Source organism: Battus philenor, unplaced genomic scaffold (genome assembly GCF_028537555.1).
Source record: "Battus philenor isolate CCGP_79_NKW_IND1 unplaced genomic scaffold, ilBatPhil1.0.hap1 SCAF_8, whole genome shotgun sequence".
Taxonomy (NCBI): domain Eukaryota; kingdom Metazoa; phylum Arthropoda; class Insecta; order Lepidoptera; family Papilionidae; genus Battus; species Battus philenor.
In genome coordinates this window covers 99,016-114,673 of record NW_027181748.1, presented here as the reverse complement: position 1 = coordinate 114,673, position 15,658 = coordinate 99,016, and the positions used below count along the sequence as shown (strand labels likewise).

Below are 15,658 nucleotides of genomic sequence, written 5' to 3'. Positions count from 1 at the left end.
GACGTACCGTCGCCGGATCCGTGTGCCGCTGGTGCGCTTCGAGCACATCATAGAAAAATTCATAGCTATCATTTAGCAAATTGAAGTAGCTGTAAAATGTGAGTCGTGGACAATGTTTCTGCAATTTCTATCGCGTGTTCAACTGATACGTAAATAATAAAATAATTACGCACCCTGCTGGTGTCGTTGAACAGTTGTCAACGCTCACTTGTAGTCGCTGACAAAGGAATTGCACAATGCTGATGGATGGCGTTCTAGAAGTAATTATATTAAACGTAATAAAACGTTGTTTAATAAAGTTTACTAAAAGGAATATAAAAAATATCCAGTCAGTATTTATTTTTGATATCTATATAAAATCCTTTATTCTAGAATGCAATAGCTGTGCTTGGCGCCCGAACTATGCGGTGCAATCCGAAAGATAGAATAAATATGAAAAAGATTTTTATATCGCCTTCCTTACATTCAAAATGCAGAGTCACCGCCCGCGGCTCGCGGCTCCTCGACCGTGTTTACGCTTGGCGGCCATTTTTAAAATTGAATCTATTTCATCGAAATTTTCTCATCAATTATCGTCATAAAATTAATTATGAAAAGACACGATCACGGGAAAAAATATATGTTAACCACTGCATAACTCAACATGAAAATTTGTTGCGAATAGATTGAGTTTTCCATAGGTCACAGCATCAAAATTAAACTTATCAGTTTTATAATGTCTCGCGCCTCAAGTCACCGTGAATTTGAAGAGTTACACCTAAGTACGTCCGCTTGGGAGAAGTGACAATGATGAAAATAGTGAATGAAGTTGTTCTCGCATATGAAGGAATATGCCTATCCTCGTTTTGGTAACAAAGGATAGATTTGCAATTTTAGGTTTGTTGTCGACATGGGTAAGCATCATCTTAATGTGAAACTTCAAGCCAAAGGATAGTTCCTTTATAATTTGTATGATAAACAATAGGACTCCGAGCGCAAGCTCGAATTGTGGAAACGGCACGTTTAGCAAAATGACGTCTCACTTTCCTCCTTCAGAAAAAGAAAACGTGACTACTTCTCCAGGATACGCAGAAATTCAATAGATTGCTTTGAGTCCATGAATTTCAATTACGATTCGAAATGTTCAAATAAGCGAAGACAGCGGCTTCTGCAATTCTTTGAACTGTCTCCAAAGGAAACCACAGACACGACTTTAATAACGGGCGGACCGCGCGTAAGAAAATTCATCAAAACTTCTATCTGATAGAAACGCCATGCTTAAGATGTACGTACCATATCCGTCGGAAACACCATGCTTGATGTATAGACACCGTGCCCAACGGAAACCCCATGATCGGTATAAGTACACCGTGTTCGCACCGGCTTACGCTTATTCCGCACCGCGCGAGAACGCTACTGCCTGAAGAAGTAGCTGCCGCGGGGAAATGATCGACTGGCTTAGAATTGCAGAATCTTTCCGTACCACAAAGATACTAAAGACAGACCAGATTTCAAAGCAGTTCGGAGTGTTCCACAGTAGTTATATTCAAAAACATTCCTTCTTTAATCCAAACAAAATACTCCGTTACATGCACATCGTGAAAACCAAATTTGTAAACGATTCCTGCGCAGAGCGATGCGCAGCGCTTGCGTATTCTGGTCATCGGTACGGCGGTCCACTGTAGCAGGGTCGCCGTCGAAGCAGCTGGCGGGGGCCTGTTCAGCCGACCGCACCATTGAACAGCTTAAACTAAACCGTTTGGTTACCGAACAGGAGGAGCACTCGCACGCCCAACATGCGGTACATGCGGCCGTTCGTCGAAGAAAACCAAAGTAACCCGCCTCCTCGAGTGCGCGCACTGGGTATATACGAACCACGCGTGCACTTATTTGCTTACGGGCTACCACCCAATATCCTGTCGCCGACCGGCCCATCTGCATACGAAAGCTCCGACGCAAACCAAACGTTTCCTCGATAAGACTGCGGATGCTGGGAGGGCTGCATCTTCACCATCAGCCTTTAAGTTAAAGCGGCGCAAGTACCTGCTGAGCCGGTAGATGTGTCCGTGAGTTAAGCGGATAATCATTCAAGTGTTGTACTTTTAAGAACGTTAAGTAAAAAGAGAAAAAATTAAAATACAAAAAATTTTTCTCTGCACCGTCATCAAGACCTTTAATAAGCTCCCAGAAACGTTGCACTATTTAAAACCTGCAAAGCCAACTCACAGAAAATATAATATCGAGTATTATTCTCAAGATGCAGCTACTGGTACGACGGCAGCATCCGCCGGTACGTACCGAACAGGTAGTAATGCGCTCATTGTTACATCTCATTCAACTTGAGCGCGTCGTTTCATTTTAATTTACTTTTGGGCGAAACGTTTATGTTTTTGTTTATATCACAATACTAATTATTTATTTTTTCTTATCAACGAGTATTCTACGCTTTGTTTCAATTTTGATGAATATGTACGTGCACGCGAAGCAGTTTTCCGCAAATTGAAACTGCATTGTTTAAGGCCACTATACTTTACCCGGCTTCATAAACAAACATTTCAATTCGGGATCTCGCCGCTGTGTAAACAACAGCGCCCACGCGAGGCGCACGCGCGCCGCGAGTGTCGCGCTTGCGAGCGAACTCGTGCAGATGCTAAAAGTTGAATCATCCGTTACCTACACTATGGTTTTACAAAATTACTAACAGTTGTCGGTCTTCCAACGTAATCGTCACATTAGACATTGTGCCGTGATCAGTCTTGCGCTGCCCGCATTCAATGACTTCTCGCGACGTTAAATATTTGGTTGATCAACCCAGCGTGGGGCTAACTCACGCTGCCGGCTGCCGGATCTCGGTCGCCACTCGGAAACCTTACGGTCCCCGTCGCTGCCTCATCAGACGGCCTACTCTTCGAGCTACGTAGGTGACCTTGATAAACGACCGCGTCTCGGATTCATATGTCGCCATCGGCAACAAGAATTGGTCAAAGTCCCTCCTCTTCAGGCATTGCGCTATTTTGTACGAGAAAAAGCTTTAGAGCTTCTCGAACACAGCCCATCCTAAGATCGAGATTCCGAACGACTCGACGTAAACAAGACAAGCCGTACGTGCATTAGACACCATTATCGTCACCATTCGATAATCAACTGGGCCCGTCGAAAATTATGTCCGTTCGTAAATCATAGGGCACGCCAACCTATGATCATAGTAGATAGAAGCGATGCCGGAGTTTCTTCCGCCCCTTCTCCCAGCGCCAACGCTTCCCGAACTGGTAGTGGTGATATTAGATATGCCATTGCAGCCATCCGAGACGAGGTGCAGCCCGCTCGGGTGCCCGGGTGTCGGAACGCAAACGGGTATCATCGACGAATGACAGCTCACGCCGAGGTCCTCTCGAGGGGATCGTATGCCGAAGCGATTTAAGCCTTCGGCAGCCCGCGACTTACGAGGTGATGTTTAAAATTTGTACTTGATGTGACAGATGAGCAAAACAGGTCGCAGAGCATCAAGCATGTGAACTTACCAAAACGTTAGTATCGCGGCCCAAGGGCTATCGACGAAGTCTGAGCTCTGGCTACTAAATGCTGCTATTTTACCGGATTGGCTGGCCGCCGCGGTCTTGGATCACTACTTTGAGAGCTCCATGGAGTGACTTTGCTGAAGGGCCTTCGTAAGAGGACGGCGGCTTGGGTGGCCGCTCGTCGATAGTACTCGCTTAGGATTCGAGACAAGAGCGTCCGAGAGATACGAACCTCGGCTTTCCCGGCTGCCCGCGTCTCCGGCGACAAGAGTTGGTAAACGAATGGCAACAGTGCCGGTGTGCGGTGTACACAGCTTGTCTTACAGTCGTCGCGTCGTCTGGAAACTCGAGTCCGTGTCACGGTCCCAAACCACGCGACCTCATTGTGCCGGGTATGATGTATTGCAGGTGGAGGCACTTATTGTCAATAAATTTGTGGGTAGAGCGGCAGAGTGAAAATTATGAATTGATGTCCCTTTCAGCAACTGAGCAATTGTTGATAGTTCATGCCAAAATTATTTTTCACGTTCATGTTCACACAATCCATTCGTGGGTTATAATCCACGTTGGTTGAAGTTTGGCTAGGGAAATCTTTAACACGATGTCCGCGTGTTCCGCCACAAAACATAATGTTACAAAGGACGAGTTACAGAACCCTCTAAACAATAAACACGGAACCCTATGATCAAGAAGTGCCGTTATTTTTCAGCACCAGAAATGTCAAGCTGTGAAGTTGCTCTCGCGCTTCACCGGTATATTCTCAGACTGATGAGGATATGGGAAGAACGTCCCTTGTACAGCATAGAATAAATTCCGGAAACATACAGCCTATAAGACAGGAGGCAAAGCGTGAACCCATCGCTAAGGAGAAAGAAGCCCAAGACATGATTAACGACATGAAGACGATTGTGTCCTTGAACGCTTGTTAAAGATGGATCTACGCGTTTCTGCATCGACGACCGAAAGCTCAACGGAGTTACCAAGAAAGACAGCTATCCATTACCTCGTACAGATGTCACCCCAGATACGCTTGCAGGGATATCCTGGTTCTCTACGCAGGATTTATAATCTGGGTATTGGCAGGTGGAGCTTCTTTTAAACGATAAAGAGAAGACTGCATTCTCTACAGGACAAGGGTTATGGCAATTTAACGTAATGCCTTTTGGATTATACAATGTTCCTGCCACTTTTGATAGATTAATGGATTGCATTTTACCTGGTCTTATCGGGGATGCTCGATTGGTGTATTTAAATGAAGTAAATGTCCTAGGAACAGACTTTCAGCACCATCTGCGCCAACCGGAGAAAATCTTCGTGAAGATTCAAGCAGCAGGATCCAAGTCTAACCCTAAGAAGTGCCATCTATTTAAGAAGGAATTCAACTATCTTGGACACATTATTTTACAACAAGGTGTGCAAACAGATCCGGAGAAGATTGTTGCTGTTAAGCAGTGGCCGATATATAGAAGTTCGTGCATTTTTATTGTATTCATACTGCAGAAGATTTATAAAACTATTGCACTGCTTGACAGAAGAGAAGAAAAGTTTTAATTGGGATGAGTCATACCAACAGGCTTTCAAAGAACTTAAGAAGAAACTCTGTGAGTCATCAATATTGGGGTATCCTGCACGTGAAGGTCAATTCATCGTGGATACAGATGCAAGCAATACTGCTATTGGTGGAGTTCTTTCTCAAATACAAGGAGATCACGAGGTTGTGATCGCCCACTTCAGCAAGTCCTTATCACGGTCCGAGGGGAATTACCGTGCACTAAGCACTTGCTGGAGCAACTGTTCAAGCTTCGTACTGGCCATGCTGCATTGAAGTGGTTATTACAGTTTAAAGATCCGGAGGCCATGTTGCCAGGTGGATTGAACTGTTACAAAAATACGGCTTCACCATCGAACACCGTAGTGGAAAAACACATTCAAATTGCAGATACGCTGTCACGACGCCCATGTCCGGAAGAATGCATACCTTGGGGCAGAATGGAACTGGAACTTCTGATGGTGCGGATTGGCCCGACTTTTTACAAGTGGAAAAATGAAGAGATGCGCAGGACCAGGCAAACTAAAATGGCAAGACGTGGCTCCCTTAAGTGCTGTCATAAAAAGTCATTGGGCACAATAGGAGAAATTTTTGTTGGAAGATGATCTCTTATAACGTAGGTAGGAGAAGCTGTCAGGTAAAGAATAACATTTGCAGTTAGTGGTGTCACGGAAACTAGTCAAGGACATTCTCAGTGAACTACATGATAGTGTATCTGGAGGACATTTGGGAATACGACGAACATTCGTGAAAGTTTGCTGGATGTCGGATCAACAACAAAAATCAACGTTTCTAATCTGCACAGCCCGAGTGTGGAACGATCTGCCGACTTCCTTATTTCCCGAGAATATATAACATAATAACCTAGGTTTCTTTAAGGTCAGAGTGAATATGTAGGTACAGAGTTTGCGTGCTTCGTCTTTGACCGTATCACCGCTTTCCATCAGGTTAGTGGGTAGTCTGCATTTAGACTAGGAAGTGTTTAGAAAAAGCGAAAAGGAGATTACTATTCCGTGAATGGAGTTATATGCTACTCTTCTTGCTGCAAAATAACTATTCATAGTATCTCAAGAAATGGAAGTGCGTAAGGAGAGTCTGCATGGATAGCTGGATAACAAAGCCGTTGTAAGACCTTTGCGAATAATTGAGTTTCTGGAATACGGTCCTATTCCTGCTCGTGTCATACGCTAAGTATTAGACAAAGAGCAGTGCGACCGTGGGACCGCGTGAGTATTCATCATAATCTTGGAGATTGCATCGCGAGATTCGAGAGGAGAATATTTAATTGCAAACAAGTTATGGCGGCAGGGGCCAGACTGATAGCGACAACGTGAATTCAAACAGAAAACCTAAAGAACTTACAGCGACAAATGAACAAACGAGACCTATAAGACCTTGACAATCACTGTACTCGGAAAACTTTTATTTACCTTAAATTTTCAAGTCTAGAAAGATTGTTGAGAGTGTTATTGCTCTGCAAGAGATTATTAAATTTGAAATTAAAAAGGGAAAAAAGACCGTCACTAACTGAAATTGTAGCTCCAAAAGAGAAAGAGCAAATTTTGAAGGATTGTGATAGAAAAACAAAGGTTACATTTTAAAAAAAGTGACAAAAGAGCTTAAGTCTCATGGAAATGCACCATTAAATATTAAACTTCATATTCTTAGTCCAGTTATTGACGAAAATGAGAATTTAGGAGTCGTTCGACGTACACGTGAAGTTGATGTGGAATTTAATAAGCGACCTTCTGTTATTTTACCTAATGACAGTGACAGTCATCTCACAATGTTAACGATTCAGAAAGATCATATCGAGACATAACGAGGAGAGCCTCAGTTAATGCTTCATTTATTAAAATCAAAATTTTAAATAAATCTAATATATAATGTATAATAATATATCTAATATGTAATAAGTTAAATTTAACGCCGATGTTCTTAGTACTTATTGTAAGGTTGTCTTAAGTTTTAAACCGATTAGCATCTTGAAGCCTAACTTTAAGTTGAAACTTCTATCTCGCTATCGTGAGATTTATTGTTAAGTTCTATTTGATCCGAGAGCTGTGCTTCTTGTTTTCCTAGTAGAATACGAATTATTTTGGTAATTATCAAAAAAGTTTTTTCATGGGAAAAATTATTATGATTCTTATAATCACGATCAGAATTCTTATAATCACCAAAGTCATTCACGAGTATAAGTATTGTTATGTAATATGCAATGTGATATTAGTAGTGTTATTTTAATTTCTTTGTTAAACTGTTTTTTTGTGAAAGAACGATGGTTTCTGTTGGCCGGTATGTTGAAGGAGATTAGATTTTCATTTAATAAGCTGCGACTGAGAACTGTTCTCCGCGGAGCAGATGGCAGCGCCGGGCGTATGAGCCGCGTTGTGGTTATCTTTTATTTTGAATTTTTCGTTATCGCGTGATTTTTCACATATGAAGCGACAGTTGCAGGGATGATGACTTCGCTTTTGATATATTTTCGGGTTCTAATGAACCAGAAACAAAATTTGGATAATTTTGCTTAACTAGTGTTAATATACTAGCTAAGCGAATTATTTAAATTATTGCTGAGTGGAAAAAAGTACGCGTGTTGCAAGGTTTCTATCACAAAGCGCGCGCGGAATGCAAATATCGAGCTTCCTTAAATATTCAGCTTTATACAAAAGTGTTTTGACGACATTTTTAAATTTTCAGTAACGTGTTAACTACTTATATGCCGGTCTAGGTCCACTTTTTTAAAAATGGCGTCCATTTTATCGGCAATAGCTATAAGCGCGAAGTGTATCTTTGACATCAAATTCCCTGATAGAAATTCTTGAAACTACTTAGTAGTTAAAAATTTTCCTTTTCTTGTCTTGCATTGCTTTTTTTAATAATACCATTAACTCATTTTTATAAAAAGAAGAACAATTGAAAAGTAGATCGAAATCAAATATTAACTAAATGGTTTTTTCAATGTTACCTTTTTAATGTCAGCTCAGGCACCAATAGTACAGGTAAGAAAAGGACTAATATATAGCAACTTCCGCTATGTAGTAGTAGTCGTGCAATGAAGTGCACCGCCCGCCAGCCCGCTGATAAATGCGCGTGCGGCAAACAGTGCGAATTAATAACTACCACCGTTAATTCACTCAACACGTGTTTCACCCCTCCACGGGGCAGCTTCAGGAGTAATGTTACACCGATTAGTGCCAAACACCGAGTACCGACCGACTACTGCTACATAGCGGAAGTAGCTATATATTAGTCCTTTTCTTACTTAGGATGGACTTCCGCAAAGTAACGCCTTAATCTATTAGATACTAATAGTACAGCCAAAAATAAACTTATAGCCTAAAATTTGCCTAATTATTTTAACGCGAGTCGTGTTGTTAACAGGTTGCTCACTGAAAATGTTCGGGAACTTAAAATAAAAATAAAACAAAATAAAATTTGCAACGGCTCCCGACCGAAGACATATATATGTACTACGCGGCGCTAATTATTGAATTGCTCGTTTACAGGCGCGCATTCTTTGGCGCCGGGGCTTCTGCACAAAAGTATTTGGATCGCGTCGAGCAGGCGCGAGGTCTGTGTCATGGAGCAATACGAGGAAGCGGCGCTGTGCGGCGACACGCTCGCCCTGCTGCACGCCGAACTCGTGGCGCACGGCACGCAACACGCGCAGCCCGACGCGCAGCTCGTGCGGGCGCTGCAGCGCGCCGCGTTGGCGCTGGACGCGGCGGACCTGCGCGCGCCGCAGGACTTGCTGCAGCGGAAACGTTACGCTTTCCTGTGCTTGCGGCTCATCTCTTTCGAGTTCACCGATGAATTTTGTCTCATATTTTATGATAGCCTTATTGTCTTTTTACGCCTGCTAAACTCGGACTTTGAAAGAAGCACGGGGCTGCAGGAGTTGAGCGAGTTCATAGAGTCCACCGCCCCGTTGAACGAGAAGCTCGCGTTGCTGCAAGTGCTAACGGCGTGCGCGTGCACCGGGACGCTGGAGCTGGGAGTGTGCGCGCGGTTCGCGGCAAGCGTGTGGCGGCGACGGCTGCTCCTGGGCGCGCTTTTTAGTGCGGTGGGTGCGCGTGGCCTGCCTGCCGTGGGTGCGCTCACGTCGCACGTCGATCGCCTCCACGAGTTTCTCTTCACGATGGGTGTGACGGAGTGGGACGCGGACGACGTTTTGGAGAGCTTGATAACTTTCCGGGGAGCGGGCACAGACCCGCACTTCGCGGTCGACGTATTGATAGCCCTGCCTTTTCACCCTGAAATATTTTATTTGCTGCAGCGAGACGCCGGCGCGCTCTGTGGCAAAATGCACGAGTTCAAATATAGTGTACTGTCGCAGGCGGTGAAGGGCTTTGTCGAGTTGTTATCGGAGAGTTATTTTGAAATCTTGGAATACATCTTGACACTTCCGCTTCAAATAGTCCTGGCCTTGGTGTTTAAGATGGCGACGAGTGACGATTTCGAACAGATGATTATTTTCGTGGAGATGTTAAAGTACAGCTCCATCGATCGATCAGTTCTGGTGGATTATTTGGTCAATATGAACTTCGGAGATGACGTCGACACACTGAAATACAAAGTTCTCTTCCAAATAATTAAAAGCATTATGGGCGACCGGTTCTCGGACGACGCGGGCGGTGCGTGCGCTGTCCCCGCCGAGACGGGCGGCGCTCTGCGAGCGGCGCTGCGGGGCGCGCCTGATGGCTTGCCCCAACGCCGCGACCTGCTCCACGCGCTCGCGTGTGCGCTGGCGCGAGCGGCGCTGTCGTGCACAGATGCCTTAGCAACATCGTTGGAAACAATACGCACCGTTATATGGAGCGTCGAGGAGCCACAAAAAATTCTCGACTTGGTACACGCGTTGGAAATACTCGACGAATACAAAGTAAACTTTACGAAAACGGAATTCAGCAAGATGTTTTCAGAGTTCACCCGGGCTGACTGCGAGCCACGGCTGCACAAGCTGGTGGTCGAGCACTCGTTTTCGGGCACGTACGAGAAGTCAGCCGAGCGGCTGTTTGACGAACTCGAAGACTCCAGCCCGGGTCTTACGACGCACGTCAGTGGGTTGTTCATCGATGTGCAAAACGTATTCAACGGCAACTCCCGCATTCTACCAAACGGCGGTCTTGTCAGAGAGTTGAGTAGGGAGCAAATAAAATCGTGGATTTCTCTGCTGGCGACAAGGGCCGTGGATGATGCTGAAAAGTTGGCCGTGCTCCGACGTGCGGCCAAAGTCACCTCGGGACTTGAGGTCAGAGACGTCCAGATGCTCGCCGTTGTTACCATAGTGAAATCGAATGTTGGAAAAGGAAGACTGTGCCAAGTGCACACGGGAGAAGGCAAAACATTAGTGATAGCGCTAGCAGCGGCCTTCAAGGCACTGTCGGGGCACAAAGTGGACATTTACACGAGCTCACCGCTGCTGGCCGTTCCCCAGTCGCGGGAGTTCGCCGACTTCTTTAAGCTGTGCGGCGTATCGGTGAACAATAACGTAGCTCCGAACTCCGATTATAATTATGATGTTATTTACGGGACTAATAATTCGTTCCAAAGAGATGTACTTCAAGACGAATTTCGTAAATCTGGTGTACGGAAGTTACGAGGGTTTGACGTTGCGATTGTCGATGAGGTGGACAACATGCTCATCGACGGAAACAACTGGATCCTTAAGTTGTCATGTGACATGCCAGCCATGGACCACTTGGAGTCCTTATTAGCAGCGATTTACATTCAAGTCAATGCTGTGGTGTCAGCGTTAGTGGAGAAAAATGGAGACGTATACTTCCGCGAGGAAGAAGATGTATTCGAGGAAGATGGCAGTGTTAAGCAAGAGATTAGATATAGAGATTTTAAAATCGAAGGAAGCAAGAGAGACTTCATTGTGAGGTGTGCCGAATGTCACATACGAAAGTTGATCCGCGACACGGGAGATGCAGAGGTAGAGGACGGCTATCCCGAAATCAAGATTCCTAAGCATTTGCGTAAAGTTGTTACCGAATTGCAGATCCGTAACTGGATCGAAAGTGCAGTAAACTCAATTTTCGATTACGTACAGAATGAAGATTATATCCTCGAGGGCGGAAAAGTCGTCATAGTAGACGTGACGAACACCGGCGTGTTGAAGAAAAACTCGCATTGGTCTAACGGCTTACACCAGTTCCTGCAAATCAAACACGGAGCTAAAATAGAGCCGGAGAGCTTCACGTCTAACTTCATATCGAACGTCGCATTGTTTACGAGATATTCTTCTATCTATGGACTGACCGGCACCCTGGGAAGCAACGAGACTAGAACGTTTTTAAGCGAAACTTACAATGTCGACTTCGCATTGATACCCGCATTTAAAGTTATGCAGCACAAAAAGTTGAAACCTATCATTGTAAACGACTTAGAGAGCTGGTATTACGAAATCGCAAGAAATTGTATTCAAAAGCTGCGCAACGGCCGTGCTGTGCTGATCATAATGAACTTCATCAGAGAAACGGAGGAGCTGGCGAAAGTGTTCAGAGAACACTTTCAATATCAAAAGTCTAAAATAAAGATGTACAAAACGGATGACGACGCCGACGTGGTCAACTCTACGCTGAGCCCGGGAGACGTTATCATAACCACGAACATTGCAGGAAGAGGAACGGACATCAAGTTGAAGAAATCTGTCGAGGACAATGGCGGCTTACACGTGTGCTTAACATTTCTTCCAAAAAACTCAAGAGTTGAAAAACAAAATATTGGCAGAACATCTCGCAAAGGAAATCGTGGAACAAGTCAACTTATTTTACACGTTTCGGGACCAACGATACCCAATGATATTGCTGATTTAAAGAGAATCCGCTCACAAAAAGAAAAGTCTTCCATAGAACAAGCCAGAAGTATCGTGAGAAAGGTAAAAATAAAGGACAAAATATTCAGAGAGTTTTGTGGCCTTTTAAATATTATTAACGGGCGTAATTCGTTTGTAAAAATGTCTGAACTGAAATCTGTGGAAGAGCAGTTCGCCGTGTGGCTGCAGCTGCACGAGGACTCGTTTGACGACGACTTGGAGAGCCAACTCCACAAATTTAATTTGTTCAAGCAATCCATTTTAAAGGACGACAGTGGAGGACGATTAATTAAAAATCCGTACATGCACGTAGAGCTCGGTAACAAATATTTGTCGAAAAAGGAATTCGAGAAAGCCGTTACCGAATATACAGAGGCCATTGATTTAGACCGGGACTTTGCTGAAAACGCTTTCTACAATCGTGCGTGGGCCTACTTACAACGGTATGGTCACAATGTAAAAGAGAATCGATATTATATCGATAAGGCAATCGAGGATTTAAAAAATGCTCGAAAATTAATACATTTAAGGGAACTCGATTTGCACTTATTGCAAACAGCTTCAAAGAGTGAAGTATTTTCAGAACAAGTAACAAATAAATTAAATCTTTATAACATACAAAAAAATGTTATTGAAATGGCGATAGGTCCGGATATAAAGGCTATAAATAGCCAATTGAAGGAAATTGAACATTACCAAAATAAAACCAAAGATATTACACCTGAGTTAAAAAACAAATTAACTGAAACAAGAAAAAAACTAATAGAGGATAAAGAAAACATCGGTGTGATCGGAAGAGCTTTAGAAAATGATAGAGATATTAAAATAGAGCCTTTGGCGGAAGATTTCATACCTAAAGAAGATAAGAAGAAATATGAAGATGAATTAGAAGAATTCGAAAGAAACGGATGGCTTCCTGGTTTTAAAGTTACTGAAGTTAAGCCTATAGATTGGGTGTCGGTGATTAGTCTTTTGGGTATCGGTCTCGGGCAATTAATTATTGGTGCAGCCATAACTGTGTTCTCGCTCGGGGCCGGTGCGAACTTTGGCATGGCCTTCATATCAGAAGGAATCAGTGACATAATTACAGCTGTGAAGGACGGAATCATAAATCGAGATTTTGATTGGGCGACCTGGGCCTTGATGAAAATTATTAGTGTAACCGTGAGCATCGTATGCGCCGGGTTAAAAGCAATCAAAGATGTTGCACGGACCACATACTCCGGCGTCAAGAACCTCGCTACTTCGGGCTTTAAAGCTTTTAACAAAGTAACCAAAGAAGGGTTTAAGATAGCCGCTAAAAAACTTGGTTTTGAATTAGCGAAAGGAGTCGGCAAAGAAATAGCAACTCAGTTGGTGAATTACGGCATCGATAAAAGTTTGATACCAAAAATCGAAGAGGCTATTATTGAAATTGTGAGAGGGCCGATAGAAAAGAATCTCCGAAACAACACAAAAGTACAATATCTGCTCAAATTAGACGAAGAGAATAAAAATCACGTATTTGAAAATCAAATCAGAGCCATAGGCCAAAAACTTCTAGCCCCGAAAACAAACAGTCGATATAAAATCCTCGCTATGCATACTGCAAATTGCTTCACAGGAAATTTGGGACTGGGAACAATCCATAAAATTATAACAATTCTTAAGGGTTCCGTCGATTTTGTTAGTTTTACATCTGACTTTATCAACGAATTTAATAAAGCGGTCGACAAAATTCACTCGAAGGAACAGGAAAATATCGATAACAAACAAACAGAAAATATGCAAGGTGAACAGAGTAAAGAAGAAACGCAGAGGATGCACCAAGCGGCTTATAAAGATGAACACATCGATTTATCTAAGGTGGGACAGCAGCACGAACAAGTACAGCTAACAAGAAAGCGGTGCACAGCTAGTGATTTGTCAAATGATTTTGCTGCTAAGGTATCTACAAATATGATACAAATAATGAAAGGTAACATAGTTTCTCCCGTAACGCAAATGGCAGTCAGTTACTCTATCGATGGATTGTCTTCTAGGGTTAATAAGTGTTTAGAGTCCGAAACGGAAAAGTTCAAAGCCGGTAAGCGCATTTGTGATGACAACAATCGAAAGTACGACAACGCTTCGGGAATCAATGAACTTCAGTCATTGAGCATAGAGGATTTCGAAGAAGTGAATAGGTTGATAGACAATTTCGAAGAAGGAGGCCCACTAAAGCTTTTCCATTTAGGTGCTCTGAGTAAAGCCGCTGATAAATCTATTGAGGTATACGACCATAACGGTGAGCTAATGTTTTCGGTGCGTAGCAAGGCTGGCGGAGAGCCGGCCAAGTTTCAGTACCACGGCGACGACGACGTCGGCCATTTTACGTTGCTCGGAAAAGCCGAGCCCAACGTGGCGGGCACGGGCGACAACATGTGCGCTTTCAACTGCATGGCGCAGCTGAGCGGCAAGGCTCCTGACCAACTCAAGCGCGAAACCGTGAATATTTTGCGTAGGAACCCTCACGTCCTGGCATCGCGGCTCAACGACATTAAGATGATAGAAACGTGTAGGGGCTCGGTGTTTGATTTAAGAGGCGGAGCGACTTACTATGGAAAGAGTTACGTCGACGCCAAGCAGTATATCGAGAGTTCAGAGGGGAGCTTCGGGTTCCGAAATAAGAGTGCGGGTCACCCAGAAGTCCACATATCTTACAAGGGTGATCCGAAGGTCAAATTTGCCATGTTATCAGATGTAATAAAGAGAAAAATTATAGTCAACAATAAGAAAGGAAACAAAATGTATTCCACTGGAAACGAATACGACGGAGATCCAATCATATTGCAGTTCAATGTCGACAAAAAGGACCCGGCCAGAAGTTACTTCTCTGCGCCGGACGGGAACGAAAAACTCACCTTCTACCACGACGACGATATGAAACTATATTCGTACGTCGGCAAAGTGACCAACAAATCGGCGCAGGGCTTGAAAACTGAAACCAGATCTAGACTCGACAGCCTCCCAGTGCCGCGGAGCGCCACCTGTGTCGAGAACAAACCGGCCACCAGCAAATTGCCGAGCGGTTTCTTTTGTAAAGAAGATGAAGCTCTGGTGCTGCATTACGCACTGATTAGCAAACCCGTCCAAGACAAGTTAGATAAGTTGAACAGTTACCGCACCGGTCAGAAAGGAACCGACTCCATAAAAGTCCCGCTGACTTTATCCGCGCAGCAACTGAACCTGCCGCGCCCGGTGCAAGTGGGGCAGTGGATGAACGGCAAACTCATTTGCGCTTGTCCGCTGGACAGCGTCTTCGTTCTTTTGCAGCACTATGACGGACAACAAACTAACCCCAAAGCTCAAGTACAAATTCAGACCATTTACCCTCCTTTGCCTTAGGCAAGGGCTCACGTTTTAACCTGTGGTCATTTCTTCCATTTTTTTAGGTAATGTGAAATATGTATGTATATCATTGTCACTTTCGGCACGGGCACGCAATGGAGTTGGTTGGTTTAGCCGTCGCGGCCTCGTCGTCCTGTCGTTACAGTCGACTGGACAATTGGACAAGCCTCAGGGTGTTGCAATGACAATTACAGTTGAGTCTAATTTGTATTTTTTAATATTTAAATAAAAATTTTGAATTTAATGAAAGCATTTACTTGGTGCTTTTCGTCGCCAGTCTTACCATTATATATTTTTTTCATTGCGGTATTCGAATATTTGGCTGCAATCCCACTTAACATTGAGATCTGTTTACCATTGTAAGTATACATCTAATGCCTGCTCAATGAGGACCCGTGCTTACCGCTCTTGTGCGCGAGC

General features: G+C 43.9%; 1 protein-coding gene across 1 annotated transcript; it reads left to right on the top strand.

Annotated features, from left to right (window-relative positions):
• The first annotated feature begins 889 nt into the window (after positions 1-889).
• LOC137931793 (uncharacterized) lies at positions 890-15,431 on the top strand. The gene is made up of 6 exons (XM_068775303.1): positions 890-893; positions 1,754-2,033; positions 3,163-3,333; positions 3,641-3,889; positions 4,998-5,098; positions 8,556-15,431. The coding sequence occupies exons 1-6, from the start codon at positions 890-892 to the stop codon at positions 15,233-15,235; spliced, it is 7,485 nt and encodes a 2,494-aa protein (XP_068631404.1). The 3' UTR covers positions 15,236-15,431.
• The last annotated feature ends 227 nt before the right edge of the window (positions 15,432-15,658 follow it).